The sequence below is a fragment of the Aspergillus multicolor genome (genome assembly GCF_047715735.1).
Source record: "Aspergillus multicolor strain CBS 133.54 unplaced genomic scaffold BDW74scaffold_5, whole genome shotgun sequence".
In the NCBI taxonomy this organism is placed as follows: Eukaryota; Fungi; Ascomycota; class Eurotiomycetes; order Eurotiales; family Aspergillaceae; genus Aspergillus; species Aspergillus multicolor.
This window is the reverse complement of record NW_027395956.1, coordinates 463,871-490,039: the sequence shown is the minus strand read 5'-3', so window position 1 is coordinate 490,039 and position 26,169 is coordinate 463,871. Positions and strand designations below refer to the sequence as shown.

General features: G+C 52.0%; 9 protein-coding genes across 9 annotated transcripts; 3 read left to right on the top strand and 6 right to left on the bottom strand.

Annotated features, from left to right (window-relative positions):
- The first annotated feature begins 117 nt into the window (after window positions 1-117).
- BDW74DRAFT_148078 (DUF4188 domain-containing protein) lies at window positions 118-1,555 on the top strand. The gene has a single exon (XM_073723643.1). It carries the CDS (start codon window positions 536-538, stop codon window positions 1,502-1,504), a length of 969 nt encoding a protein of 322 aa, XP_073586488.1. The 5' UTR covers window positions 118-535; the 3' UTR covers window positions 1,505-1,555.
- BDW74DRAFT_148067 (SGNH/GDSL hydrolase family protein) lies at window positions 1,556-3,743 on the bottom strand. The gene is made up of 11 exons (XM_073723642.1): window positions 3,289-3,743; window positions 3,221-3,227; window positions 3,113-3,149; window positions 2,993-3,045; window positions 2,818-2,939; window positions 2,740-2,758; window positions 2,603-2,692; window positions 2,457-2,550; window positions 2,348-2,407; window positions 2,054-2,290; window positions 1,556-1,997 (listed from the first exon to the last, which is right to left on the bottom strand). Exons 1-11 carry the CDS (start codon window positions 3,482-3,484, stop codon window positions 1,692-1,694), a joined length of 1,221 nt encoding a protein of 406 aa, XP_073586487.1. The 5' UTR covers window positions 3,485-3,743; the 3' UTR covers window positions 1,556-1,691.
- Window positions 3,744-4,005: 262 nt separating this feature from the next.
- BDW74DRAFT_148063 (uncharacterized protein) lies at window positions 4,006-5,151 on the bottom strand. Its single transcript, XM_073723641.1, has one exon. The coding sequence runs from the start codon at window positions 4,935-4,937 to the stop codon at window positions 4,143-4,145; it is 795 nt and encodes a 264-aa protein (XP_073586486.1). The 5' UTR covers window positions 4,938-5,151; the 3' UTR covers window positions 4,006-4,142.
- A 1,222-nt stretch (window positions 5,152-6,373) lies between these two features.
- Window positions 6,374-6,717, bottom strand: BDW74DRAFT_175541 (uncharacterized protein; the record flags this gene model as incomplete). The annotated part of the gene is made up of 2 exons (XM_073728357.1): window positions 6,374-6,451; window positions 6,550-6,717. 2 exons carry the CDS (start codon window positions 6,715-6,717, stop codon window positions 6,374-6,376), a joined length of 246 nt encoding a protein of 81 aa, XP_073586485.1.
- Window positions 6,718-14,901: 8,184 nt separating this feature from the next.
- BDW74DRAFT_175538 (uncharacterized protein) lies at window positions 14,902-15,910 on the top strand (the record flags this gene model as incomplete). The annotated part of the gene is made up of 5 exons (XM_073728355.1): window positions 14,902-14,940; window positions 15,037-15,132; window positions 15,264-15,335; window positions 15,406-15,504; window positions 15,596-15,910. The coding sequence occupies 5 exons, from the start codon at window positions 14,902-14,904 to the stop codon at window positions 15,908-15,910; spliced, it is 621 nt and encodes a 206-aa protein (XP_073586484.1).
- Window positions 15,911-16,211: 301 nt separating this feature from the next.
- Window positions 16,212-17,675, bottom strand: BDW74DRAFT_189196 (uncharacterized protein; the record flags this gene model as incomplete). The annotated part of the gene is made up of 5 exons (XM_073731914.1): window positions 16,212-16,728; window positions 16,810-16,952; window positions 17,015-17,233; window positions 17,282-17,386; window positions 17,469-17,675. 5 exons carry the CDS (start codon window positions 17,673-17,675, stop codon window positions 16,212-16,214), a joined length of 1,191 nt encoding a protein of 396 aa, XP_073586483.1.
- Window positions 17,676-18,774: 1,099 nt separating this feature from the next.
- On the top strand, window positions 18,775-20,599 carry BDW74DRAFT_189194 (putative GABA permease; the record flags this gene model as incomplete). The annotated part of the gene is made up of 6 exons (XM_073731913.1): window positions 18,775-18,875; window positions 18,940-19,010; window positions 19,069-19,182; window positions 19,227-19,309; window positions 19,377-19,754; window positions 19,807-20,599. The coding sequence occupies exons 1-6, from the start codon at window positions 18,780-18,782 to the stop codon at window positions 20,595-20,597; spliced, it is 1,533 nt and encodes a 510-aa protein (XP_073586482.1). The 5' UTR covers window positions 18,775-18,779.
- A 453-nt stretch (window positions 20,600-21,052) lies between these two features.
- On the bottom strand, window positions 21,053-21,841 carry BDW74DRAFT_166407 (sterol desaturase family protein; the record flags this gene model as incomplete). Its single annotated transcript, XM_073726553.1, has 1 exon — window positions 21,053-21,841. One exon carries the CDS (start codon window positions 21,839-21,841, stop codon window positions 21,053-21,055), a length of 789 nt encoding a protein of 262 aa, XP_073586481.1.
- Window positions 21,842-22,596: 755 nt separating this feature from the next.
- BDW74DRAFT_189191 (GMC family oxidoreductase) lies at window positions 22,597-24,695 on the bottom strand (the record flags this gene model as incomplete). The annotated part of the gene is made up of 5 exons (XM_073731912.1): window positions 22,597-23,852; window positions 23,917-24,043; window positions 24,105-24,366; window positions 24,422-24,452; window positions 24,506-24,695. 5 exons carry the CDS (start codon window positions 24,693-24,695, stop codon window positions 22,597-22,599), a joined length of 1,866 nt encoding a protein of 621 aa, XP_073586480.1.
- Window positions 24,696-26,169: the final 1,474 nt, after the last annotated feature.

The following is a 26,169-nucleotide window of genomic DNA, read 5'->3' as shown; positions in this document are numbered from 1 at the left end:
CCAGGCCATATCATACGATCGCAATGCTATTGGCCTCCTCGTGTTGTAGTCATTAATAATGCGCTAAAGACAAAAAAAAACCTGGTAGTATAGTTCAATGCTAACATTCTATAAGCCTACGGAGAGCCTTCCTCCCATGTCTACCCTACCGACGGAGGTACCCCGAAGCGGTCCTCCGCCAGAATATTGATATAGGGCTAGGTAAGCCAAGACTAGAAGCATGATGACTTAGGTCTTAAGGCGTACCTCCATGTCCAGCTACCCTTGAACATCTAGTAGATATTCTACGAATAGGGGCCCGGCCGATCAAAAAGACCACCACCGTCCCCAGCCATACGTACGCAGGTGGATATACCGCAAGCTACTACACCACCACCCCAGCCGCTTCCCCACTCCACGTTTCCAATCAAGCCCAGTGCATATAAATAGCGCTGTCGCCAGTCGAGCGTCTTGGCTTTTTTTCTGAGCTGCATCGCAACCTCCGCAACCTCCGCAACCTGCCAACTCTCCAGCTCAATCCTATCCGGCAGCCAATATGGCCCCCTTCAAACCCCTCTTACCACCAGTGCCAACAATGTCAGCGTCCAAAGGCAAACCCTCTACAAACGAACCCCGCGAGAATGCGCCTCTCCCAATGCGCCCCCCTGCGCCAACAGTCATCCTCCGCGACGGCCTCTCCCTCTCAACCTGGCTCCTCCTCGGCGGCATGCTGCAAGGCCTCGCGATTCGCACAATGGGCTACAAGTCGCTCTTACCGGCGGCCTTAATCCTGTCCTACCGCGCCCTCGACACAGCGCTAATGACACTTTCCCTCAAAAGCAACAAATACATGGACAACGTGGTCATGCGCAAGTACAGCGCGCAGTACCCCGAGCGCGACGGGGCATTCGCCAGCACCACAAACCCCAGCACGGGGCAAATCGATGGCGATCCCGCTTCAAGGGGAATAGTCGTCTTCCACCTCGGCGCAAAATGCAACCACCCGCTTGGGCTCTTAGCGCCGGGGTACAAAGAGCTGGGCGAGTGGGCGGAGCGACTATACGAGAGTCTGCGCCTGAATCCGCTGAAATACGGACTCCTGGGGATGACGCGGTTCGTGGGGGCCGCGGAGGCGAGTGGGAATGAGACGCTCAGCGTGATGTACTTCCGCGACTATGAGGGATTGCATGCGTTTGCGCAGGACCATATGCATGCGGAGAGTGTAAGGTGGTGGGCGGGGATTGTGAAGCGCCACCCGCATCTGGCGATCTGGCATGAGACGTATGTGGTGCCGAAGGGGAAGTGGGAGAATATTTATGCGCAGGCCGGGGTTACGGGGATGGGGGATACGTTCTTTGCAGTTGAGGGGGAGAAGGGCGAGGTTAAGGAGTGGGCGAGGGGTGTTGTGGATGCAAGAGGTGGTGCGTTGAGGACTGGGTCGAGGAGGTTGAGGATGGCGCATCTTCAGGAGAAGGAGGAGTTGGAGGGGTATTATGATATGACGGATGGGGCGCGGGGCGCTTGATCGATCATCCCTTGGTAAAGGATGTCGGTACGGGGGAAAATGAAGGGCCGGGTGATCATAATGTACATTCCCCCAAATCTCACGATATCGAGATCTAATCTAAATACAACGGTAATAATATGCAGGTATGCAATATGCAAGAATATGTCCACTGCAAGTTCTGAGCAGCAAATAAAAGAGAAGAAAATCAATATTGCTCCATATCGTTCCAGTACAGCGTGCCGTGCTGCATCTCGCCTCGGGGATTCAGCTCCCAGCCGAGCATCAGATTCGTCCATTGCAACAGATGGCTCGCTATCTTGATATGGCCGACGTCCGTTGGGTGGTTTTTGGGGTTGATATCGTTGTGACCGAGAATGCCGTCGGTGTGAAACAGGTAGACGAAGCGCCACTTGCGGTCCTTGAAGTGCTCGTAGACGCGCTGGATTTCTTCCTCGTAGATCACGGTCTGGACGTACTCGGTGTCCTCTTTGTTCCACAGGCCCCATTGCGTCTGTCGCCAGAATAATCAGCAGCGTTCGAGGTAGTTTTGCAGTATGGGTTACGCACCATAATCACAATAGAGGCGTCCGGCCAATGCTTGTGAATGTTTTCGATAAGGTCAACGTAGCCCTGGAAAAAGTTCTCTCCGGGGATCTCGTTCGGATGGCGGTGGTCGTTGCCGCCCATCTGGATGATGACGAGGTCGGCAGGTTGCTCAGCGGTAACGTCCCATTCCTCAGGCTCGTGGCCGTACATGTCGCGCGCGCGGGATCCAGGATCGGAGGCGCGATGCCAGTACCAGATCTGCCAGCGCATATCAGAGGTGCCATCTAGCAACCAATTGGGTCAGGTAGGTCATACCATTCCGTGAACGCCTCCACCATAGCACTGCATGTCCACCAAACATGCGCCAGGGTATGCCTGCCCAACATTAACGACTGCCACCTCAAACTCGAGCCGACGGACGAACGGTGATCCCAAACTCAGTATTCCCCAGCCCTTGTGCATAGATAAAAGACCACGACGAAATTGTCTCGTATGTCGCATATTGACCGCCCGTCAAACTGAAACCATTAGCGGCGCTCCCACTCGCACGGATCATCCAGGCCAACATACGATCCTCCGATAATTTCCACTTTTCTCTTAAACGCCGGCGGTTTCGTGAGGTGGTCGTCGACGCCAACGGATGCTCCGGCAATCTGGACTGTGCGGAGGGTAAGCGGAGTCGAGCGACAGCGGTCGGGTGTACTTATCCTATGCCCCAGTTTGTGACTGCATTTGTCAGTTTATTTGCTTCATCGGAATTTGGCAATTGATGAAAGTTGGCATACCTCTCATCTCAAAAATGTGGTCTCCATCGCCGGGTAACTCCTCGTAGTGTGTTCCCTCTCCGATAAACTGGTATGTGGCGTCCGCGGTGACATTGGTAAAAAGCCAGTCGAGCGTCCCGATCCTGCGACCAATTATTACCAGTCCAATTGTATCGACGTTGATCTAAGAGCGCACCGGTAGGCGACGAGGGTTCCCTCGCTGGTGTGTTCACCAAAACTCAGCGCAAGCTAGACAGGCAGAAACATTATTATCGAGCGACTTCGTGAACAGCGAATGGGTTGGGTAATGGCGAACCTTCTTCCCCGAGAATTGTAGTTTGAGCCCCGGTGCTCTAGAAGAGAATTAGTGATTGAACGACGAAGCGGAGGACGCAAGGAGCTGGAGAACGGGGGAGAGACACACGACCACCCTAGACACAAACATTCAGTCAGCGGACCCCAGTCAAATCAAGGGAGGGAAGAGGGTCGTACAAGAAATATGTTTACTATCCCACCTGCCCTTATACGAGATCTCAGGCGCATCGGCATCGTAACTCCGCCAGCTGCTATCGAGGTCGATAGTCGACAGCTGCCCAGGCCACGGATCAAGACGCGGCTGGCCATTCTCCATGATTGTGGCCGAAGCCAGCGACGCGAAGAACGCCGCAAACAAATATCGAAACCACATTATCACAGTGCAACACCGGTCATAAAACGGGCGAACAGGTCGGCGACAGGGACGGGGCGGCGCGACATGGAAATGCCAGCTGGGCTGGAAGGGGAAAATTCAAGATCGGATTCGGGGCCGCTGGCAGAATGGCGGAGTGCCAACTTCGTGGAGTCAAGGCCACTGGTCAGGGTCCCAGCGAGTCCGACTCGCCGCCGGCCATCAGGAAGAGCGCTAGCGGATGACGCGATCGGCGATAGGCTGGCCCTATGGGGCGAAGGGCAAGAACACCAGTGAGAGGGAAAGGGGGGAACTGTTCATTGCCCCGCTGGGCCAGGGGACGATATGGTTGGCGAACGAGCCAACAGTCAATTTGGCGGCCTGGTCCGCTACTCTTAGCCCTCCGCCCGTGACCCTCTTGTCTCGCTATGCGGGTGGCTTGGCGACCCCTGAATCTGCGTAAGCGAGATACGTCGACTCGAGTTTGATACATAACATACTTGATACATATAGTGATTGATTAAACTACCAAGAGCAATTAACTTCATACCGTGTTCAACATGTGCTGTACCTGATTAGTGGAAACCAAGGCAGCCTCAACTCAGTGTCACGTGAACATGCTGGTAAGCGAGCAGCACGACTAATCCCCTCTCCGCCCGGCAGATCTTCGCCCCGAAATTCAAAGCTTTGATACCATCCCCTCCCTCATACTCCTCACATCCAACTCCTGCGTCCACGTACTCCGTGGCTGCTGATACAGCCACCAATAAATCTCCGCCAGGTCCTTTGGTTGCATAAGATACAGCTCCTTCTCCTCAAGTTTCTTTTGCCCGTCCTCGCCCTCGCGCTCCCAACGCCTCCGCACAACCCCGCCCACAATATCACTCTCAACCGGCCCATCAACAATAACATGCGCGGCATGAATCCCCTGTCCCTGAAACTCGCGCGCAATGATTTGGCTCAGTGAACGAAGCCCAAACTTCCCCGGCGAAAACGACGATACCCCCGCGTTCCCGCGAATCGAGCCCGTCGCGCCCGTGAAGAGGATCGTTCCGGCAGATCGTTCCAGCATATCAGGGAGGACACATTTCGCCGCATAGAAGGCGCCGAAGAGATTGATACGCGTGAAGTTTTCGAATTCTTCGCTGGAGGTTTCGAGGATATTTCGCGGGGTGAAGCGGCGCGAGCCTGCGTTGTAGATAAGGACGGAGACGGGGCCCAGGTCGGCTTTTATAGCGCCGAAGGCGGATTGCAGGGAAGGTTCGGAGCGAGCGTCGGCGACGTAGTACTTTGATGCATTCTGGCCGATGGCGTCGTTGATAATTTGCTGGATTTTGGCGAGTTTTGACTCTGTTCGCGCGATTAGAGCCACCGCGAAACCCTTTGATGCGAAGTGGTGGGAGACGGCTTCGCCGATCCCGGGGCCGACGCCAATGACGGCGAGGACGGGTTTGGATGTTGGGTTGAGCGACATTTTACTACCAAGTTGTAGATATAGATGTAGAGTTAGAGTAAGTAGGTAAGGACGTAGAAGATGATATATGGAGTATAGACGCCGAGGTTGATGGATGTTTGGATGCCATTGTTGAGGTGATTGGATTACTGATCTTGCCTCGGTCGGTCTTCGGCCTCTCTCCTCACGAGTTACGACACAAGGGACGGCCCAGGAAAAATCACATCAACTCTCATAACTGGAAGCTTATAAGATTCGTAGCGGCTGTCTCTACTAAGGTGTATATTCTGCGAGTGTCGCGATTTCTCTACTGTGAGGAAGGTCCAAACATGATGCAGATAATCGCTGCACACCCGGCCAAACACAAAAATGTATATTTTGCTGCCATGCCTCGAACCTAAGCACCCTATGTAATCTCTGCCGCTCATGCTACCAACCCTGCTAGGGGATGAGAATAGCAATGTAAAAATTGGAGGTATACCATCAACCGGGATGGTCTTCTACAGAAGTCTCTGACCGGTTCTTCACCATCAAACTCCCTCGTAACCTAAGTAGGTAAGTGTCTCAACATGAAGGTTGCCCTCCTAGCCTTCAACCTATGAGTGTAGCAAAGATTGGGCGGTTTCTGAAGGCTTCAGGAACCGCCCGTCGAGCGCCCATCGTCCGGCAAAGGTTCAAGAGAGTCCCTCGCCCCGGGCCCGTGCCAACTGCGCCGAATACCATTATCTTGGTTAAAGAGTTTTGATTCACAGGGTGGCAGTCGCGGATATCAACGCAACTTCCCTGTCACGATGAGATATTGTACCCATGCCCGTGCGGCCACACTTGTTGTCCTACCTAGGTACCTAGTAAGCTCTGTCTTAGTCCGGTTATGCTGCTAGAATGACCTTGTTGTGATACGGCGCGTTGATCCCAAGTGCAGGTAGATATGCACATAAATTCCTGACCGCGAAAGGCACCGTCGCCGGATCTAATTACAAAGATCTATACGTCTTTTGCGAGGGCCGCACCAACATCTTAGGTAGAACATCCTAACTAATTGACCTGGCTTACTGGGTAACTTTATGGTTTTCTTGAAGGCGTGATGGACGTTACTCAGCAACATTACATTGTCCGCCCATGGTGCTTCTATATCAGATTAAATTTGTATGCGGAGTTCCATGTATAGGGAAATTCAAGTACATTGTCAATAATGGACGTGAGGTGAAGGACGCATGAATTACAACATTAACAATCGCACTTTGGCAAAATCTGCATTGACTTATTGTATGGTATCTCCAAACCTCCACCTGGGCAAGTCATATTAGGTATAGGTAGCGCAATCGTCTAACAGCAATGCTCGCAGCACTCAAAGCACGCAAAACCAGCGCAACTAACATAGATAAGCGTTAGTGGTAAGGTACCAAGCTCGCGACCACGACAATCCGAGGTCTTTAAAAAATATTTATGATGGAGACTCACAGTCCACAGCAGCACCCCTCGTCACCATGACCTCCACGTAGCTGCATCTGCGTCTGCGTCCCCTGCTGGTGGCCCTATAAGAACGCATCAGCTATATCCTCAGCGGGGCCGGGGTTAGGTCTGGAGTCAAAGACTCGTCCTTTGTAACCGGCGAAGAAGCTGGGTGTCTCACCGGCTGCTCAGAAACGACCCGCTCGCTGTTCATTGTGGGAGCATTGGGGCTACCAGGCTGAACCATTGTGAGTGTGTTGGGGTCGAAGGTGGGGTTGACATTGTTTTGCTCGGGGGCAGAGGTATCCCTGGAGAACTTGAAAAGGTTGAAAGGGTTGAAAGAGACCATTTTGGTGAGGTGGCTCCACGCTTTCTTCTTAGGGTTGATTTGGATGGGAGGCGGCCGGATATAGATACTCGTAAAGCGTCACGGTCGTGAGGTCTTCGTTTTGCGGAATAGAACCAGATGGTACAGGAGGGAGAAAAGGGTGTCAGGTCCAGGGGTAGTCGATCGCCTTCTTATAAACGGGGGTTCGTGACATAACTTGCCCTATAGACAAGGTAATTCTGCGTCATCGGAAACTCAAGGAACACCACGATCTCTGGGTGTGGGCACTGGGTGTGTTAGTCTTCCATGTCCGATATCAGGATGTTACCGCGAGGAACTGATGAGCAGGTAATCACAGATGAGATCATTGGCGTTACTGTGGTAGGCATCAAGAAACAAGACAATGGACCTTGTCATCGTCTTCGCCGTCCATGATGACATTAACTCCGATGTATAGTGGGTATGTGGACCAAGGAAGACAAAATTACCTAGGCATCAAAGTTCTTGTTGCGGTCAAGCTTTGACAAAGCTCTAAAGCCACTGCGTTGTGGGCAGAGATTGGAGGCTCTGTATTGCTGCCTAGCATTCAGGGTTCCACTCCTGGAGAAGTTGCCACCTTCATCGTCCATAGGGCTGAACGATGGAAAGTGGGGAATGTTCCTTGAAGTTGATACGGAAGTTTGTTTGATAAAAACGCCCTCTCGCGGCGCTAATCCCCCGATTCCGACTATGGCCCGACTTCAATCGACGGGATGGCAAGATGACGAGCATGTGCTTCGCGACAATAGCAGCGGACATAATCCAGTAAACACCGGTTATAAGGCAGAGATGACGACTTTATAGTCTCCGACCTCGCCGACGTGGTAGCTGTTGTGGTCGCCTCAACGCTTGGGGAGAGGGCATGGTTGTTGTCGAGCATGGCCATTTAGGCGGCCATTCCCACTGCAAGGCGCTGATCCAGCCCACGATATAGTTAGTCATAGGGCGTTAGTCATCGTTTGGAAGAGGATATCGTTCATCGCGAGGCCCCTGCCGCATCGCTGGACGCTGAAGGAGGGAAATGGATGTGGAAGGAGTTGGCTCGTGCTGTGAGGTTGAATGGTGGCGCCCGCATCTGCAGCCCGATCATTCGCGCTCTCTGGAATTGGCTGACGAGACGTAGACGGGCCTTGCTGAGGCAATGGTTAGATAAAGTGTTGAGCCCATTTTGCTTAAGGAGGGAGATGGATGTTTCTGGGAGGAAGGATCCATAACGGGTTGTTCCTTCCTCAGTCCACGGGTAAAGTTGGACCCCCCGCGCCTTCCATTTATGGTGTTTGGAATGACGTTAACGGGCGAATACGGATGGGATTTGACAAGAAGCGGGCGAGACATCGGGACCTCACGGGCAAGGGTACCACCCGGGAATGCTCGTGGTTATCTAGGGCTTTACCGGGGGGTTCGGGACGGGCCACCGTCCAGACAAGGGCTATCTTCTTTGATATTCTTAGCAGCGGAATGTATTCTATGAATTCTGTTTACTTGAGAAATCTTTCGAGCCTTCTAACCAGCTCTCTATTGGTAATCTTCTATTAGCAATCCGCTTATACCAATCCTCCCCAAGCAATCATCTCTTCACGCTTTAGTTCCCCTATAAATACTTTCTTTTCATCCTCTCCTTCCTCCCCTCCTTCTTCTTTCCTCCTCCATGCCCCGGTGGGGTGGCTGGGCGGGCATGGGTCTCACCACTTCCACGACCTCCTCATTGTCATACCTGGTTTCATCCTCCTCCAGGGTACACCTCATCACCACGACCACCTTGTCTTCTACTGGTGCCTTCCCCCTCCAGTTCTTCTACATACTACGAAACACCTCTTTCTTGCTGGTTCCGTCCCCTTCCAGCTATTTCTTTCCTCCTATATCACCTTACACTGCTGGTTCCGACCCACCTCCAGCATTTCCTTCTTTCCGAAAGCACCTCATTTTGCTGGTTTCGACCCCCTCCAGCGTTTTTTGATCCCATTCCAGATGATTTTCCTGCTGGTTCCGACCCTCACCAGCTTCCTCTTCCTCGGATAGCACCTTTCCTGCTGGTTTCGACACCGTCCACTATTTCCTTCAATTCTCTCAGACATTGTTCCTGCTGGTTCCGTTCTCTTCTAGCCTGCTCTAAAATCCGATATCATTCCAATTCCGGCCGGTTCCGTCCCTTCTGGCCTACTCTTCCTGCCATTGTAATACCTTGCCTCTTCTGCTCACCATTTCCATGCCCGTCTCATTCCAGCCGGTTACGTCCGCCTCCAGCATCCTCCTTATCCCCCCTTTCCTCCCCACGTATCTAATCATCTTCTGGTCACGTCCCCCTCCTGCATTACCTCATCCTCCATCTCCCCCTCCGCTCCGCACCCACCACTTCCACGCACCTTTCTTACCACTGGTTCCGTCATCCTCCAGCCATGAAGCCTTTCATTCTTTCCGTATCTTTCCAGCCTGCTGGTTCCTTCCTTTTCCCGCATCTCCTAGCAGAGTGGGCCGTACCCACATCAATGTCTCCCAGTCTTAAGGACGTCTCCCGTGCTTGGGCAACAGATACCACACACTTATCCCGCCAGGATGTAATCCAGCGTGACATATACCTTAAGTAACTAGAGGACTGTCCGCATACGAACCTACGTGTAGCATTGAGTAAAAGTCACCATCTGCCATTGATCCACTAATAATAGCAATCTACTACAAACATGGCCATGAGAATCTCAAGTCTCAACGAGGCCTCGGTTCCTAGGTACAGGAGAACGGACCGCTATCCAACCCGGACGCAGAAGCCAAGCGGAGCGTGCGCCAGTCGACCCCAACATGCATCCGGTTGACTATGCCTGCCTAAAGACCTGACGAAGAATGAGATAAGGACCACCAGATATAAAGCATTGAAGGTAGAAGGTGGTTGAGAAGGTGCCCTTGTTTGAACCATGGCTTTCCTGTAAATAAGAGCGGTTAACGAATGCGCGCGTCGCATATTAGCTCACCAATGTGTTGAGGGACTCTCTAGTCATGGAACAGCGATAAGGTGATATAAGAAATGAAAGAAGGCAATAGATGATCCGATATTTGAAGGCACACAGGCGATGGAAGAACCTTGAAAGGGGAGGAGGGGAAGCCAAACCTCGTAGGTCCCAGTGACAAGCACAATAGCGCCGTGGCTGTCGGCAGGAAAGGACTCGACAATGTCGGTGGACAGGATCTCAACCTTCCACGGCGGCATTCTGCTGTAAACGAGCCCTGGCGCATTGCCTTGGCCAGTATCGCCGTTCCAGTTGATTATCGCGCCCTCACGCTTTTGTAGCGGTCCACTATTAGTGGATAGGCACTCAAATTGTGTACTACCTCATGGTAATTGTGCCCGTGTATCAAGAAGGATCTGTAGATGGTGTTCGGTAACGTGACGTACATCGAAGCCTATCAGTCTCTGCTTTTTTTCCTGTTCTTGAGGCTCGCAGAAGGCCTCCGCAAAGTAACCAACAAGGGCCTCTGGCGATGAATTTGTTAGCGGGGCTTATATCAGGGGCTGGATGATGGGTTCCACTAGTGATAGCGCTGGGGGTTGGATGGTGGGTAGATAGAAGGGCGGGCTGGGTTGCGTACTGGTTTGCTCTTCAAGACTTCCAGACATGGCCGCGGTAGTGGTTGTGGTGATTTAAGTCTTCAGAGTATGGTATGTGTTTCCGTAGATTCAATAACTTCTCAAGTGATCATGTTACAGTAGGTACAGAGCATGTAGTTTGACGAGAAAGGAGGACTGTTATATAGCCCACCCTCGCCTGACAACTGACAACATCTGCACCTCTTTTCTTTTGCCATGCAATAACGCCCTGGATTACCTAGGTATATCCAGACATAAAGAAGCTTAGCAGTGCAGGGGATGCAGTGTGTAACCTGAAACTATAGGTACGCCGCAGAATCTCCGCGGGGATAAAAACCTGCATCTGTTCAGACTCCTGAGACACACACTGTACTCCTAACTCGTACCCCGGATGGTCTCAATGCACAGCAGGGTGGCGTCATGACTGCAAGTGCGCGTAATGGCGGCAGGGAGGGAGCCCTCCTGCCAGGGAAGACTTATCGCAATCACCATGCATGAGGCTGTCTCTTTTCTGGGTATGTCAGCCAATTACGATGGTAGTGCTGCCTTGTCCGCGCTCGAAATGATCATTAGATCTAACATCACGTAGAGTAAGCACTGTCTGTGCGACGTGTTCATGGATGGGTAAAGCACTCCGATCCTGTCAGGATACACAATATCATACTTCCATAGGGTTCTAATGAAGCTTGACCACAGTACCCAACAAAAGCTTAATCCATCTTACTCGCCACTCGTTTACTTATGCGCATATGTATTGCCCAGTGGTTTGGCGACTGTAGGCGCCGCGGAACTACCTCCCCATGCTTTAAGCAGGGTGCAGTGCAAGCAAGTCAGCCCCTGCTAAGATAAACTTCAAACATGGGTGATCAATGTGATGTCTGCTTGTTCCCATACAACGACAGGGATCCAGCGTCCAGTGTTCGGAATGCACGAGCTTGTCCTATCAGCTTTACCAGTAGGCTGAGCACCTCGGTATGGTACCATAGGACGGGTAGCCAGGATCAGAACCACGCACCCCGCAACACCATAATCCACTTGTAAAAGCTGCAGGGAGATCCAGGTTCGATTGAGAAAAGTAAGCAACTCGAGTACGTCATTACAATTTCTTTTCCCTCCAGGATTTAGCCCGATTAGCCTTTAATGCTCACGTATGGGTGCTCGTATGTTACCTGGCGGCTATAGTGAATCCCTGGAGAGTATTCCCATTTAGCAGAAGACCTTTTGCAGGGGTAGAGATTGGGTGCGCTGGAAGGCACGGATAGGGGTTCTGTTTGAAGGGCACCGAGAGCATGAATCTTACCAGTTTCGTTCCCCGGCATGAAGTTTCCTCCCGACCCTGCGGGCTTGCTTGTGACACACCGGGTTCACGCTATCCCAATCAACGCCAGTAAAATTCAGCCCAGCTCTCCGGATCTCGGATCTCTATTTGCTACCCAGCTATGGTCTACTAAGATTCTCATCGGGGTAGCCAGTGCTGGAGGAGCGTACTCCGCATGGTATTGCGTAGTTGTTCTGGCCATTGCGCATAGGATGGCAATGCTGCCAAAGTACATCCAGGAATGCTATAATACCAATGGCATGGGTCTTTACGTCAATAAAGCTGGCGCTGCAGGGACAATACATGCAAGATCCAAACTGTATCCTTATTATGTAGTCAATTGTGAAATAGGTAAGATGATACCCGGGATCTTTCAATGGTAAGACATTAAGTCGATAAAGTTGCGTCAGGTCGTCGATTATGTATGGTATCAGACTCGGTCACTTTACTCCGTTTAGTTACTCTGTCCAGTTACAGGGCGCCGGATTGGCGGCCTGCATAACTCAACCTCCGACCACAGCACAAGTGCAAAAGACAATCGAAACATGTAATTGGTTGCAGCAGAATGTCAGTGATGTCAGAGAGTCCTACCATACTAGGGTTCAGACCCACAATTCATCAATATATAGTAAACTTCGTAGACGGCAGATTGGATAGATAAACGGGGTATAGTATGCATACTGACCCCATGGCTGCAGGTGGTTCCTAGAAGGATCGAGATGTGTAGCTGCGTATGAACAAAGAAAGTCCCATCACTCAATGATGCCCAAAGTCAACAAAGAATACAACGGTGAGAGCTAATTATTTGTGATTAACTTCATAGTCTTGTGGTCTCTGTCGGCGACAGCATCCTGGATTGCTCCAAACAATGCAGGATAACAATCTGACAATGCATATTGACATGTCCAAGCTCCAGTCACCTGCACGAGAGCCGCCAGTAGAAGACTAAAACTGGTACATGACTACCACCTGCAGATCTCTAAGCTGTCCAAGATAAACCAGCCTTTTATGCACTGCAGCCCCTAGTGACCTTGGCATCGTGCCATAGACTACTCCAAGCGCTTTTAGATCAGACGAGCAATCCCAAACTTTCCAGCGGGTATGATGTGGAGGTAAAGAGCCGTCGAGAATGTCCCCGCGCTTTCACCACCCTCGGTCTACAAGCCATGCGTATGCGTGGTTAGCAGCAGTAACGGAATATGACATAGATCTCTCAGTCTCACCTTAAAGCACCCAGTGAGCAATACAATCACCCATTCCTCCTGAGTCGTCAGGAAGCTGGTCGAGGTTGCTTCAGCCTTCCGCGGCTGCCATTCGAGCGCCAAAGCGTCCCTGATATTCCGGCCGTGATAGAGTCGACCATTCAAGTTTGTTACTGCAGAAAAGTCCTTTTGTTGTTGAACGTTGTCAGCCATTGCTTGTTAGGTGGTTTACTACTTAAGTCCGATGGGACTGACTTACGTAGAGAAAGGAAAGCTCGTCCTTCTTTTGTTGATTGCAGAAGGACTGGAGAAATATCTCGACGACGGGCTCTATAGCGTCGTTGTGTTAGTTGAAAGTGGTTTAAAGCGTTAAGGCGATATGGTAGACTTGGAGGGGGTAGAAGTGGCATGAAGGGAAGGATGCAGGATATAACGGAGATGCGCACTGATTTGCTCGTCCAGACTCATGTTGCATGTGGTCTTTTGAATGTGATTGTTGGTGATATGGCCAGCAGGGTGTTCTCGATCATCTCTTGGTGGAATGGTAATCGTAACTAGATTGTTTCATACGAGAGGGAGAAGGAGGAATATTTCCATCATTCTCCAACTAATACTACTATAGTATGGTACCTTGCTTTCCTGCGGTCTTGAAACGGCGTTTATTTTCGCAGTACAGTACGTCACCAGGGTCCGCAGGAGCCTGTATAGTGATTTATGCCATGCTATACCTAGCGGCGATCGATGGGTATATTCTGCACTGGCGAAACGACAAAGTCCGGGCTCTTTTCCCCCGGCTTCCCTCTTGTGCGACAAATGAATGTGAGGCAGCCATGGTATCTACGTGACATGGATACTGTAGACCTCGACAAAGCCTAAGCCGAGCATCTCCAAAACCAATGCATGAGGCCCTCAAACGCAATATACTCTGTGGGTAAGACCATCTGATCTGAAAAGATGGTAGAGCAACGGTCAGCGGACTGCGTGCACATCAAGGGCCTATTCAGACGCATGTCAGACGCTCATCTCATCACATATATCACATTCCTCAAGCAGATGTTGCTCGCTTGATTGACGAAATTCGCATTTAGTGGCGCCATAGTGCAGGAGCTTGGAAGCATAAGGTCTCACCTTCATCATCGACGGCTCATAGGGTCAACGATTGTCTCAAAGTGGCGTATGACCTTCAAGGCGCTCTTGCTGCAAGGCAATCGATCGGATGCAGGTCGGGGTCATTATCCGTTGTACATGGACCCAAGGCGAGACTTACGCCACGAGCTATGTCTCTCTAGTCTCTGTAGAACCTCGGTGAATGTGTACTTCCTAGGGGATTATGCAATTCTTTGAGGTGCTGGCTGAATGGTAGAGTCCCCGTCGATGTCCAAATGAGGTCGAATACTTTGGCTGCCCGTTCCGTGTAGGATTAACAGGGCCGTCTGCGTTGTTTGACCTGTACTCACAGTCTGATATTCTTATAAAATTCCCATCAAGGCTCTACGTTACGTTCATATTTTGGCTTATCTAGTCTATTACCGCATTTTCCTTGCGTACGGTCGGTACTTTAACTTAAGCTTACCTTACCTGGGGTTCACCTACAACGATCGATGTCAGATGAGCTTATCGACTACGAGATTGTCGATCAGCGATCTCGGCTGACACTGGGGGACCGGCATCACTTGCGGTACCATAATCAGTCATTGGGTAACGTGGAGGATTAACGGAGATCGATGGGCCACTATTGACGGTAAGCATTCCGTGCCGTAAGCTGACGTGAGCTCAGCTAAAGTTGAGGACATCATCCATCACATTGAGCAGTGCAGCAAGGATTGCACCCGCGGAAGCTTCAATGTCATCAGAAAGTACTTAGTGGCCCATATTTTGCACATATGAATCCCACTCGCCTAGTTTAGACGTCGTCCTCTACCCAGCTTTATTTCTCTATCCTAAAAATACACAATACTATTCTCTCTTCGCCCCGCCTCTATTTCCAAGTTGAATCTGGTCTCTTACTAGCCGGACCCAAAGTACGGATCTTAACATATTACAGTCTCTGCATTTCTTTCGGTCATACGATGTCACCGGTGTCATTCGAAGAGCAGCAGACGAAGCAAGTACGTTCTCAGACCTTCCTGAACAAGCCATCTTTGCCTCAATGTGGCCATGGCACGGTCTACCGTTTGTTAACCTGATCGTCGATACCACCAGAGGCCTTCATCAAGGGCTACTTCACGGACTTTAGTGAGAAGTACAAGAAAGACGGGCGATATGATCGAAGCAGACGGGACACGATGCAAAAGTACTACGTATGTTTTCCAACCTAAGCCACCCCCGATTTTGTTTGCGGAAGGATATCCAGGTCCAGGATCATCGTGACGAGGCGTCTCGAGCCATACCGGGACCAGGTTGTAGAGCTAACATTCCACCTACCCACCAGACGAACGAGTCCATCTTGATCTGGATGCGGATGATCCTTCGCGGCGAGGCGGAGGTCATGGCCATTCTCAAGGTACCATGCTTTAATCTCCCATGCTATTTCGCAACCATACATGACCGACTCTCTTTTTGCTATTCCCCAGTCAGCAGATTTGCTGTACGCCACCTTCAACATCGAAGAAATCGACGTTATCCCGCGCCCTGGGGAGTACACGTTGGTATCTACAACAGGCATGTTTTATGTGAGTACCATACCAAGCCGCTCCCCTGGCTATCCCGTATCTTTTACCTAAGAGCAATAACAACTAACGTCTTCATTGCTATACATCATAGCACTTCTACGGCCATCTGCGCATGGAAGCCCTAGCACCCGTCTCCTTTTCATTCTGTCTGAAGGAGAATGTTGACGAGGCGGGAAAGGCGAAGCCCAAGTCCGACAGCGAGCTGAAGCATTTCATCCACAGCCAGGCTGTTACCTACAGGTATGATAAGCTCAACTTGTCCCGCGCAGCCCGGTCACCGTCATCGGTGCAGGGGACTTTCTGGATTCAAGTCTACCCTATCCAAATACCAAACAAATTGCACCCGGACTGGAACCTCGGCATACCTACCATAGCCTTGCGCCGAGTATTCGCTCTACCTAGCTGAACTATTTTTTGTTCGATGGTGGTGGTTATATAGGTAACATAGTTCAAATGAAGGTAGCAAGTATCACGGAAGAGTTTCTGGGCAAGGAACGATAAGTATTTTCTTCTCAAAGGGTACGGTATATCGTTTGTGATGACAGTTATATATTTTCAACCCCTCCGGCCAAAGCGGAGAATGGGAGGGGGTTCCGCCCACAACAACCTACCCGCATTCTTTTACCTTTGCCTGCTCTGCTCCCCTATCTGGACGTCAAAAAAAATATTATATACTAACTTCTTACACTTTTACTATCCCCAATTGCCTAATACCTAAGCGACTGATAAATCGGCTTCGCCGGCACCGGCCTCCCACCCGCACCCGCAACCGTACTGCCACCCCCCCTCTCATCCAGCTCAATCGCCTCATCCTCCACAGTCCACTGCACCGACCGCAGAATCTGCATCCCACTCGGCCCTCCATCTTCACTCTCACTAGGAGCTGCAACAAGCCTCGTCCGATCACCCGCACCCTGACTAAGGCTATGGCTATGACTATAACTGCGACACTTGTTCCCCGACGAATTGCTTGACACCCCCGTCCCCCCAGACCCGGACTTCTTGTAGCCGGACGCGCGCGCATACCGGTCCGTATACGAGACCCCATCTTTATCCTCATACACGGCGAGGATGAACTTTAGCGACGAGGTGATTTGGCAGACGATGCTGAGGGAAAGGTAGATTTCGGTTATTGTTGTCGTGTAGGCGCCGAGGAGGGTTGGGTAACGCGAGGTCAGTTGGCGGTTTAGGTAGAAGAGGCGGAGGGCGGAGAGGGGGATCAATCTTTTATTGTCATTGGGTTAGTATAGATAGGGTATGATATCTTGATGAGAGGATGGGGAAAGACGGGATGACTTGACGTACACAACGCGGCATCCCAGCGCAAGGAAGACAACGAATTTCTTCCTCGATGAGATCTGGACCGTGCTTACTGCCCACCCGGAGTATGCGATCAGGAAGACCTCTGTTATGATGTCGAGGGCTGTGATGGCTTGCCAGCGGGGCCACTGTATCTCTTAGAGCTGGACACAACGGTCGGATTGAAGGTGAAGTGGACGGGAGGTCATACCAGGCCGCTGCATCGATCGCTAATATCGGTCCATGGGCCATCGTTACACCGGATCGCGACGAGGAAGATGGAAATCACTGTCCAGGCTATCGTTGCGACGAGGATAGTTCGGATGATACGGCGCGGTAACTGGGAGAAGAGCGCTTCGTAGAACAGACATGTTGATATTTTCGATAGCCCGAGAGCGACGACGGAGAGGATGTCGGCGGCATACCCGGTCTCCAAATTTCCATTAGCGACAACCAAATAAGACTTGAATGGACATACCTTGAGCATCCTCCCCTGATCAAACCCCGAGCTAGGCCCAAGGCGAGTCCCCCAGCCATAATGAACCTGGGCTAATACAACCGACGCCTGGGTGACCGCTATAGCCTGTCGGTTATTAGTTCCGGATCGCCCAATACTCCGCCCCTGCTATTGAGACGATCGGAGACGAGGAAAAGTGAGTGCTTACGACCAGCACAGCGAAAACATAGTCATCCCGCTGCACGATTCGCTTCCGATGCAGCGAGAACACCCTCGCTGAAACACTCGCCAAGATCAGCACGATGTAGAACGAGGTCAGAACCACAACAAGCCCGCTATGGTCGTTCGCGTTGTCCGCCGTGAGCGGGGCCCTCACGCCGGGCGGGAAAGCGGCGGTGGAGGTGGAAATCGACATGACAGATCCGATCAATTATGACATGGAGAGCGAGAGTCGGAGGTGGAGCTGGAGCAAGAAGGAACGAAACGCGACGAGAACAGGCAGGTGCATAGCACGACCTCGAAGAGGGTCAGCCAAGGTTTTAACAAACGTCTCACGTCACAGCGCCGCCTCGTGCTAAGACGCTTAAAGGAACGAGAGCGACGGACTCTGCAGCTCTGCAGCGAAATGTTTGCTTTTTACGCCGTGTTGCCGTGCGTTTCCCATGCCGGCCATGGCAGGACAGGAGGTAAGGTAGGACTGCGAGGGGCGGGTCCTGCAGATGGTCGAATCGAGATCTGAAGGAGTCGAGTCCTCGTGGGTGCAGAGGGGGTCGGGCCACGAGCTGAACTGTCTCCGTTGCGAAATGAGCCGGTCAGTGACACGGCATTCCTTCGGTGACTGGCTGGCCAACAGTGCTGCGGTGTGCTGCTTATCGTTGCACAGGCGGGGGAGCAAGGGGGAGGAGCAACTCGGTAATTGTCTTTGACGTAGGCCGATCTTGAATTGGGCCTTGACTGAAGAATGTTAGCCTCGTGGTTTTGAGTGGAGTCATACTCTGACCCGGGGATCGATGGAGAAGGGGGAAAATTGAACCGTGATGAAGAGATTCAGGAGATAGCAAGGCTACACAGCAGCAGAGGCACGAATCTACCTAACTCTTGCGAGTTCATCGGACCAGGAAATGAGAGGGACTACTGCAGCTAAGACGGTGGTTGTGTTACCCAAGCTTCCTTGGCAGTTGCTCTAGCAATCTTCAGCTCAGCCAATACAAAGAACAAGAACCTTCGCTAGCCTTTCATCTGCTGCTGATCTTGCCTCCTCTCGCCTCCGCCACGGCCATCCAGACAAAGAGTCAGATTGCATCCCGGAGCATTAACTTAACATTCACGTTCTTTGCTGTTTGCCCCCTTGCTTCCAGGCTGACTCTGACTCTGACCTCATTTCCCCCTCACTCTTTTTTTTTTCTCTCCTTATCTTACTCCTTCCCCTGCCCGCTGGCCACAACAAAGAGGACAGAAACGTGGTCAACTGCTTACCATGCAGGATCACGCCAAACCCTCCCAGCTGGGGATGATGGACATGGAGGTCCATTCCCAGGAGGATGGAATCAGACAGAGAGGGACGGTGCTGGACGACACGGACATGCACCGCATGGGAAAGGTCCAGGAACTGAAGGTGTTAACATTCAAATTTCTTTATCATTCATTGCACTGAGAAACTTACATTCTTGAATCTTTAGCGCAACCTCCGTCCCGTCGCCGCACTGAGCTTTGCTTCTGTCTTACAGGCCACCTGGGAGTTTGTCTTGATGTGCGACCTTCTTTCCCATTACCGAAGAACCACAATTCTGACTTTGCGATGCGGGTAGATCGAACACCCAAGGCTTGGAAAATGGTGGGCTCGCTGGAATGTGCTGGTCGATGGTCTGGACTTTTGTCGGCTTTGGATTCATCATCGCCTCGCTGTCGGAGATGGCTTCGATGTATGTCGAGACACTTTTTATCGTCGGCTGTACTGAATGAGTAGGGCACCCACCTCTGGCGGCCAGTACCACTGGGTCTCCGAGTTCTCGTCGCCTCGCTACCAAAAGTTTCTTAGCTACATTACTGGTACGATTCGTGGCTTCACTCCCTTCTTGACTTCAGACGACCAGCTAACCTTTCCTGTCTTCCATAGGGTGGATGTCCGTCCTCGCATGGCAAGCCGGGTCTGCATCGGGCTCCTTCCTCACCGGCACGATCATCCAAGGCCTCATCACAATCCGCAACCCCGACTATACCCCCGAGAGCTGGCAGGGAACGCTCTTCGTCTTCGCGATGATCCTCGTCATCTACATCTTCAACGTCTACGCCGCCGACGCGATGCCCGTCCTCAATAACATGCTCATGATCTTCCACGTGCTATCGTGGTGCGTCATTCTCATCGTTCTCTGGGCCATGGCCCCGCATCGCACAGCCAAAGCAGTGTTCACCGAGTGGTCGAATCAGGGAGGTTGGACTAGTCTTGGTCTCAGCGCAATGATCGGTCAAATCAGCGCTATCTACGGAAGTCTGAGTATGCCCATCGCCCTCGACCTAACACTGTCGTTATATACTGACAGCCGTAGGCTCCGACGCAACAGCCCACATGTCCGAAGAAGTCAGCAACGCAGGTCGAAACGTCCCCCTCGCCATCGCCTGGGGCTACTTCACAAACGGCATCATGGCCATAATCCTGCTAATCGCGTACCTCTTCTCGATCCCCTCCGTCGACGACGCCCTCGCCGACGAAACCGGCTTCCCCTTCCTCTACGTCTTCAAGAACGCCGTCTCCACCGCCGGCGTCAATGGCCTGACATCCATAATCCTCATCCCTGTGATCTTCAGCAACATCCTCTTCAACGCCTCGACCTCCCGCCAAACCTTCGCCTTCGCGCGCGACCGCGGCCTCCCCTTCGCATCCTGGATCTCCCGCGTCGACCCCCGCCGCAAGATCCCCGTAAACGCGATCGCGCTCTCCTGCGTGATTTCCTGTCTCCTCTCACTAATCAACATCGGTTCCGAAACGGCGTTCAACGCAATCATCTCGCTGAACGTTGCCGCCTTGATGTACAGCTACATCATCTCAATCAGCTGCGTGATCTACCGCAAGGTGTGGTGTCCTGAGACATTGCCTACTAAACGTTGGGACATGGGCTCTTGGGGACTACCGGTGAACATCATTGGCCTCGCGTACTCGTGCTTCGCGCTGTTTTGGAGTCTGTGGCCTGGCGAGAAGCATGTTACCGCCGAGACGTTCAATTGGAGCGTCGTTATTTTTGGAGGCGTCTTTTTGATTAGCCTCGTTATGTATGTGCTTAAGGGGCGCAGGGAATATACGGGTCCTGTTGTTATTGTGCAGCGGGAGCGGGTTGATTAGAGGAGAGGACTACCTAACGTTGATGTGATACCCTGGTACATAGCAAAGTCGGAAACCAAAGCGAACAGGAGAAGGAAGTGGTACCCGTTGAGGACAACTTTGAAAATGGGGAGAATGATGTCCATGTGGGTCGGACACCGGTCCAAACATTCCAATTGTACAATCGTTCTAACATACCCATCTGCGCTCTAGGGCAGGTTACGTTTTTGTTTTTTGCAAGCTTTTGCGTCGAGTCCGCACATAGCCTGTCAAGCCTAGGTATCTTGCTAGAGATTCTTGGTCTGAGAGCCGGACAATAGAATCGTTAAGGTATAACCAACAAATTTAAAATCGATACTACATCTAGTCTAATACGTGATCCATAGGACGGACTCCAGGTGACCTTGACCACGCCCAACCTTAGGACCACGGTTCATCCAGACCAGCCCTCGCTCATCCCCATGCAATCTTCCAAGTCACTCCCTTTTCCTCCGGCTTGCCCTTTCCCTGTCCCCGTTATACACGGTCCCATGAACCCAATCCAAAACCCCCAAAGTGCCAAAATTCACGACTCCAATTTCATGTTGTTTATCATGCCGTTCCCCACCAATTCCAAGGCCGGGTATAATGTACCCCGAATGCGAAAGCACACTCTGCGTCACGCTGCCCGCCAGAAACAGCCAGAAGGTGATGATATGCGCCCCCACAAGCCGTGCAGGTAGAGATATCGGCACGATGTCGATGAGGCTGTGCTCGAGCGGGTGGCAGTGCTGTGCGGCGAGTGCAACGGGGGCCGTGAACTCGTGGTGGGTCTTGTGGATGTTTTGATACAGGCGTGAGGTGTGCAGAAGCCGGTGCGTGTAGTAGATTAGGGCTTCGCGGAGGAGGGAGCAGATTGCTATTTGCTGGCCCATTTCACGAATCGACGGGATTTCGGGCGTGATGGTGTAGACTGAAGAGCGGGATGTGAAGGCCACAAGCAGAGAGAGTTGAACGAGGTGAAGCAAGCAGGTCAAGAGCTGGTTTTGCAGCGCAGAGATAAATGCTATGCGGATCGCGCGGCGGGAGGGCGACATAGAGGGCTGGATTTTGCGCCACGCAAGACGCGGGAGGAGGTTTAGGTCTAGCGTTGTGAAGAGCAGTGAGGGGATCCAGAAGATGCTTATTTGGAGGATGAGGGTTCCGACAAATTCGATTGTGTAGGGTGGGTATATCTGGACCGTGTGCGCCCAAGTGTTGCGGAGGGCTTGTATGTTGGACTCCATATCCGCTATATAAAACACACAGTGCGGAGGCTTTGGAAGCGGACTTGGATCGAGGTTTCGATAACCCGAGGGGTTATGCTTATATGTCGATGCCTGCGGTCTTTCCGTGCATACTCTGACGACATTCGCACCTCGCCGGCTCGTCGTGGCTATCTCGAAGACGAATCGGTGAAATATCATTCGCGAGAAATGTTTGCTGGATCGAGATGTCCCATGACTTGGGCACCGGAGGCGGAATATAACTGGCTGCTTTCTGGAGGAAAAAAAGCAATTCTAGTCGTGCATACAACACCCCTCATTGTTCGCTAGAAACCCGATCCCCCAATCAAGGGGCCAATGTTTAGAGGACCACTATGCGAGAAGACGACATACAGCCCTGGAAATAGGATAGGAGGAACCAGGCTTTGTGCCCCAGCGGCCACAGTGCCTCATCTTGTCACCTCTTAGCCAGCTAACCACTCATAAGCAGACTCTAACAGCATACTGGGCGTTCTAATTGGCTTAGGGATCCTCCGACCGCGCGAGATAATAAGGACACTCGCAAAGGTTTACTGGTATGATTTCCCGCGGAAGCTTCAATGGTAAGGTCAAGCTGGTACCTATCGTACCTACCGGTAAGTAATGCTATAACTCCAGGTGACTACTGGTAGAGAAGCTCACAGGAAATCAGAAGGAACTGTTTTACGCACGAACAACAAGACTGCTAGAAACCACGAAGATATTTCCAAGTTATGGTGCACCATCTCCAATCAAAGCTAGGCATCTCGTTTGATAAGATCAGCCGCCTTCTCAGCGACCGCGTAAACAGTACTCTGGATATGCGCCGACGGAACAACAGGTATAATCGACGCATCCACGACCCTCACCCGCCCCCTGGAGCCATACAATCTCAGGCTGCTATCGACGCAGCCTCCGTCCTCCCGCTTCAGCATCGCACACGTTCCACTAGGGTGATCGAAGGTCGGCGACGCAGCGGATGCAATAAGTGCCGCAAGCTCGTCGTTGGACGATCCTGGCGTCGGGAATTGCACGACCACCCCTAGCTCCTTGTACGCTTCTGTCGTGGGGAGGCGCTCTGTGTTGAATCTAATACCATGAATCATGAGAGCCACGTCCAGCGGGTTGCTGAAGGCGCGGTAGTCAACCAGTGGCATGGCGCGAGGATCCGGGGACGCCGCTCGGACATAGCCCCGGCTAAATGGTTTCTGGAGGGCGACGATCCCGCCGAAGAGGTTCTCCGTTAGTGTGATCTTGCCCTGGATCATGGACTCCAGCATCGCTGCCCGGATCTTGTCGTACCCGTTGATGATGCTGGGATCGAGGCCGGGACGGAGGTACGCGTTTGCTGGGTGTAGGGCTGCCTCTTGCAACACGCTGGCTGAAACGTTCAGATGTGCCGCAGTCAGAAAGGAGAGGGTGTTTTCCCACGAGGCCGTCCAGCGCCCGGTTCGGTTGAGTTCATATAGAACCCCCTGTTCCGTATCGTATGTTGCGTTGGAGAAAAAATACGATAAGAGCTGCGTGGGATCTTGCAGCTTCGTCAACTCCTCGGACCCCCGGAAGGCCGGATGGTCTTGGAAGTTCTCGCCTACCCCCGGGAGGTCGATGGTCTGGCTAATACCTAGACTGTCGATGACGTCCGAAGAGCCGATGCCGGAAAGCTGTATGATCTTTGGGGTATGGAGAGCACCGGCGGCCATGATTATTTCTTTGCGCGCGCGCACCGTGCGGGCTTTTGGAGGTGGAGATGTGGCTTTGGATGCAGATGTTGCGTTGTAGGAGATGTATTCAGCACCGGAGAGATCCGGGGTGAGTCTAGTGACTAGAGATTCTAGCAGGACATGGTAATTTGGTCTTTCTTCGGCCTGTTCATGATATGTTGTCCTCGTGTATGACCTTTCTCTCGTGACTGGATCCAGCGAGTTGGGACTCCAGAATCCGCCCGTGGCGTTTGCGGTCCCGTCAGTCTGAATCGGAATGCCGAGTTGATGGAGCGCGGTGAGGAATACCTCTGTCAGACGGAGTCAGTGCGGTGCTACATATCCTAGGATACGACATTCCAACGGAACCCGTACTTTGAGTCGTAGTTATAAACGGCGGGAACGAAGACTGGACAGGGCCCGTCGTCCCGTGTGCGTTCACATCATATTCAATCCCATACTCCTCCTGGAGCTCTGCGCTCGGCGGGGTGAAGGTTTCGTTCTGGACAATCTCAGAATCAGTGCTGCCCCCAAGAAGTCGTTCTTGGCCGGCCTGAAATCACCTTCTTGAAATACGGCAAGAGCCCCTCCCAACTCCAACTCTTGTCACCGACAAGTTCCACCCACAGGTCATAGTCACCTGGCGACCCGCGGTCAAAGGCCATGCGGTTGATGGCACTCCCTCCACCAAGAACCCGACCGGCGTTCACTGTGGTTGTGCGGCCATTGAGCTCGGCATTGGGGAGCGAGGTGATCGGCCAGCTGTGGTTGACGGGCGCCAACGAGACATACCGCGGAATTTGAATCGCAGGTGAATAATTATCGCTGGCGTATAGGTTAGTATTTCGGTGAAGGTGAAATTGGAATGCAAGAACCGTACATATTCCCTGCTTCAATGACGAGGACCGTCGCTGTAAGACTTGTAAGCGCACGATAACCATGCCCATTTGGATCGAAGGCATACTGTTAGGGTCCTCTGTGAGGCGATTCGCAACCACCAGGCCACTCAACCCCCCTCCAACAACCACATAATCGTAGATAGGCAAGAGACGAGTCTCGTTTCCAACAACCCTGCCCGAGCATAATAGTCCCTGAACAGCTGCAGGGCAGACAGCGCCCATAATCAGCACACTGGAGACTGCAATGGGTCTCATGTTGCACAGCATGCGAGGAATCAGCGTGCGGGTGCGGGGTCTGCACGGGGTTTTAAGTCATTCCTCACACCCCTGCAAGGAAGGAGCGAGAATGCCCAGCCCCGCAGGATAAACACTCATCAGCCTGCACCTGCAGGCCAAGCACCTTCCCCAACTCCCTATTCGCTAGCCCGAGGTTCCTCCTGCTGAAAACCCGTCGTAGACGGCCCTCCTTCGCGAATTGCAATGGGATGTGGGGAGGGCGTACCTAGCTGTGCATGTTCGACATCGTCAATACAATGCGGGTGTTCATAAGCCGTTGTTCGCTTGGTATACCATATCCTATGGGGAACCCCGCCCCTCGCTCTTTATAGCCTTCGGCGATATTTGGTGCCTTATGATGTTTATTGTTTTCCGTGTATTTTGGATCGATAGAAGATGTGTTTCGCACTTTTGTTGCCACAGGTGAAACTTGTCCACTACTAATAATGGGGCGATCTGAGCACGGTCGGTAAGAGAGTCGGGGTAATTAGGGCTAAGGTCTGTCTCCGTCGGGGTCCAGTTGCAAGTTAACAGCCTATAAATGAGGATGTCGAATGGAGTGGACCAAAGTACTTGCTGAAATATATGGAAGCGAGCTTTATCAGTTACCGCCGGTACATTCCTGGTCGATATTACACCCAGGTTAAGCGGAGAGGAACCAGATACCCAACCTTTTACAAAGAGCAGAGACTGTGATGAAAAAGAAAAATGTCAGCTCTTTAGAGGAGTTGAGTTATTCATTGATTATGCATCTCTGGCGAGACTATCAAGGCAACTTGGAACCCTTACCACTGGGATACTAACCAGGCAAAAACCATCACGGTCCTCATTGAGCTAGAAGCGAGTCCATCGACCCAGAATTGCCATAATAATTCCAAACATTCAAAACCTGCACTCTGATACTCTTCATTCTCATACTCAATAAAATCGCATAAAATGTCCCATAGGAAATCCGGCATCTCGAGGTTCATCAAGTCAACCGCATCCGAATAATCCAATGCAAAAATGCAGTTCCACTTGGTAAGATGCCAAAGCGGTTCCTTGCTAAACATTTGGGATCTGGGCGTAGGAAGACGCGCTTCCAGGCACTCATGCAAAAGAACGCCGATGATGCGCTGAGCAGCTGAGTGGGAAAGCTCTGAGTCAGAGGCGGCGCGGTACAGCGCTGCTGATAAGCACGGGGCAATCGCTCGCTCGCGGTTGACCTTTAGTGGTGCAAGTGCCTGCTGGATGTTCTAGGGCTTCAGGTCGCTAAGGTAAGCTTGCTCGCGCTCTTAAGAGGTGAGATTTAGAACGAGCACGTACGCCACGGAGGCGGCGTTCTTTGCCCCGGCGACCTTCAATAGTTCACCTAGATCCTCTTCGCTGAAACAGGTTTCGCCCGCGATCAGTTCGGCAGTGCCAAAAAAGCCATTCTGCATCGACCACCGCGCAGCTCGCTTCAGGAACCGCC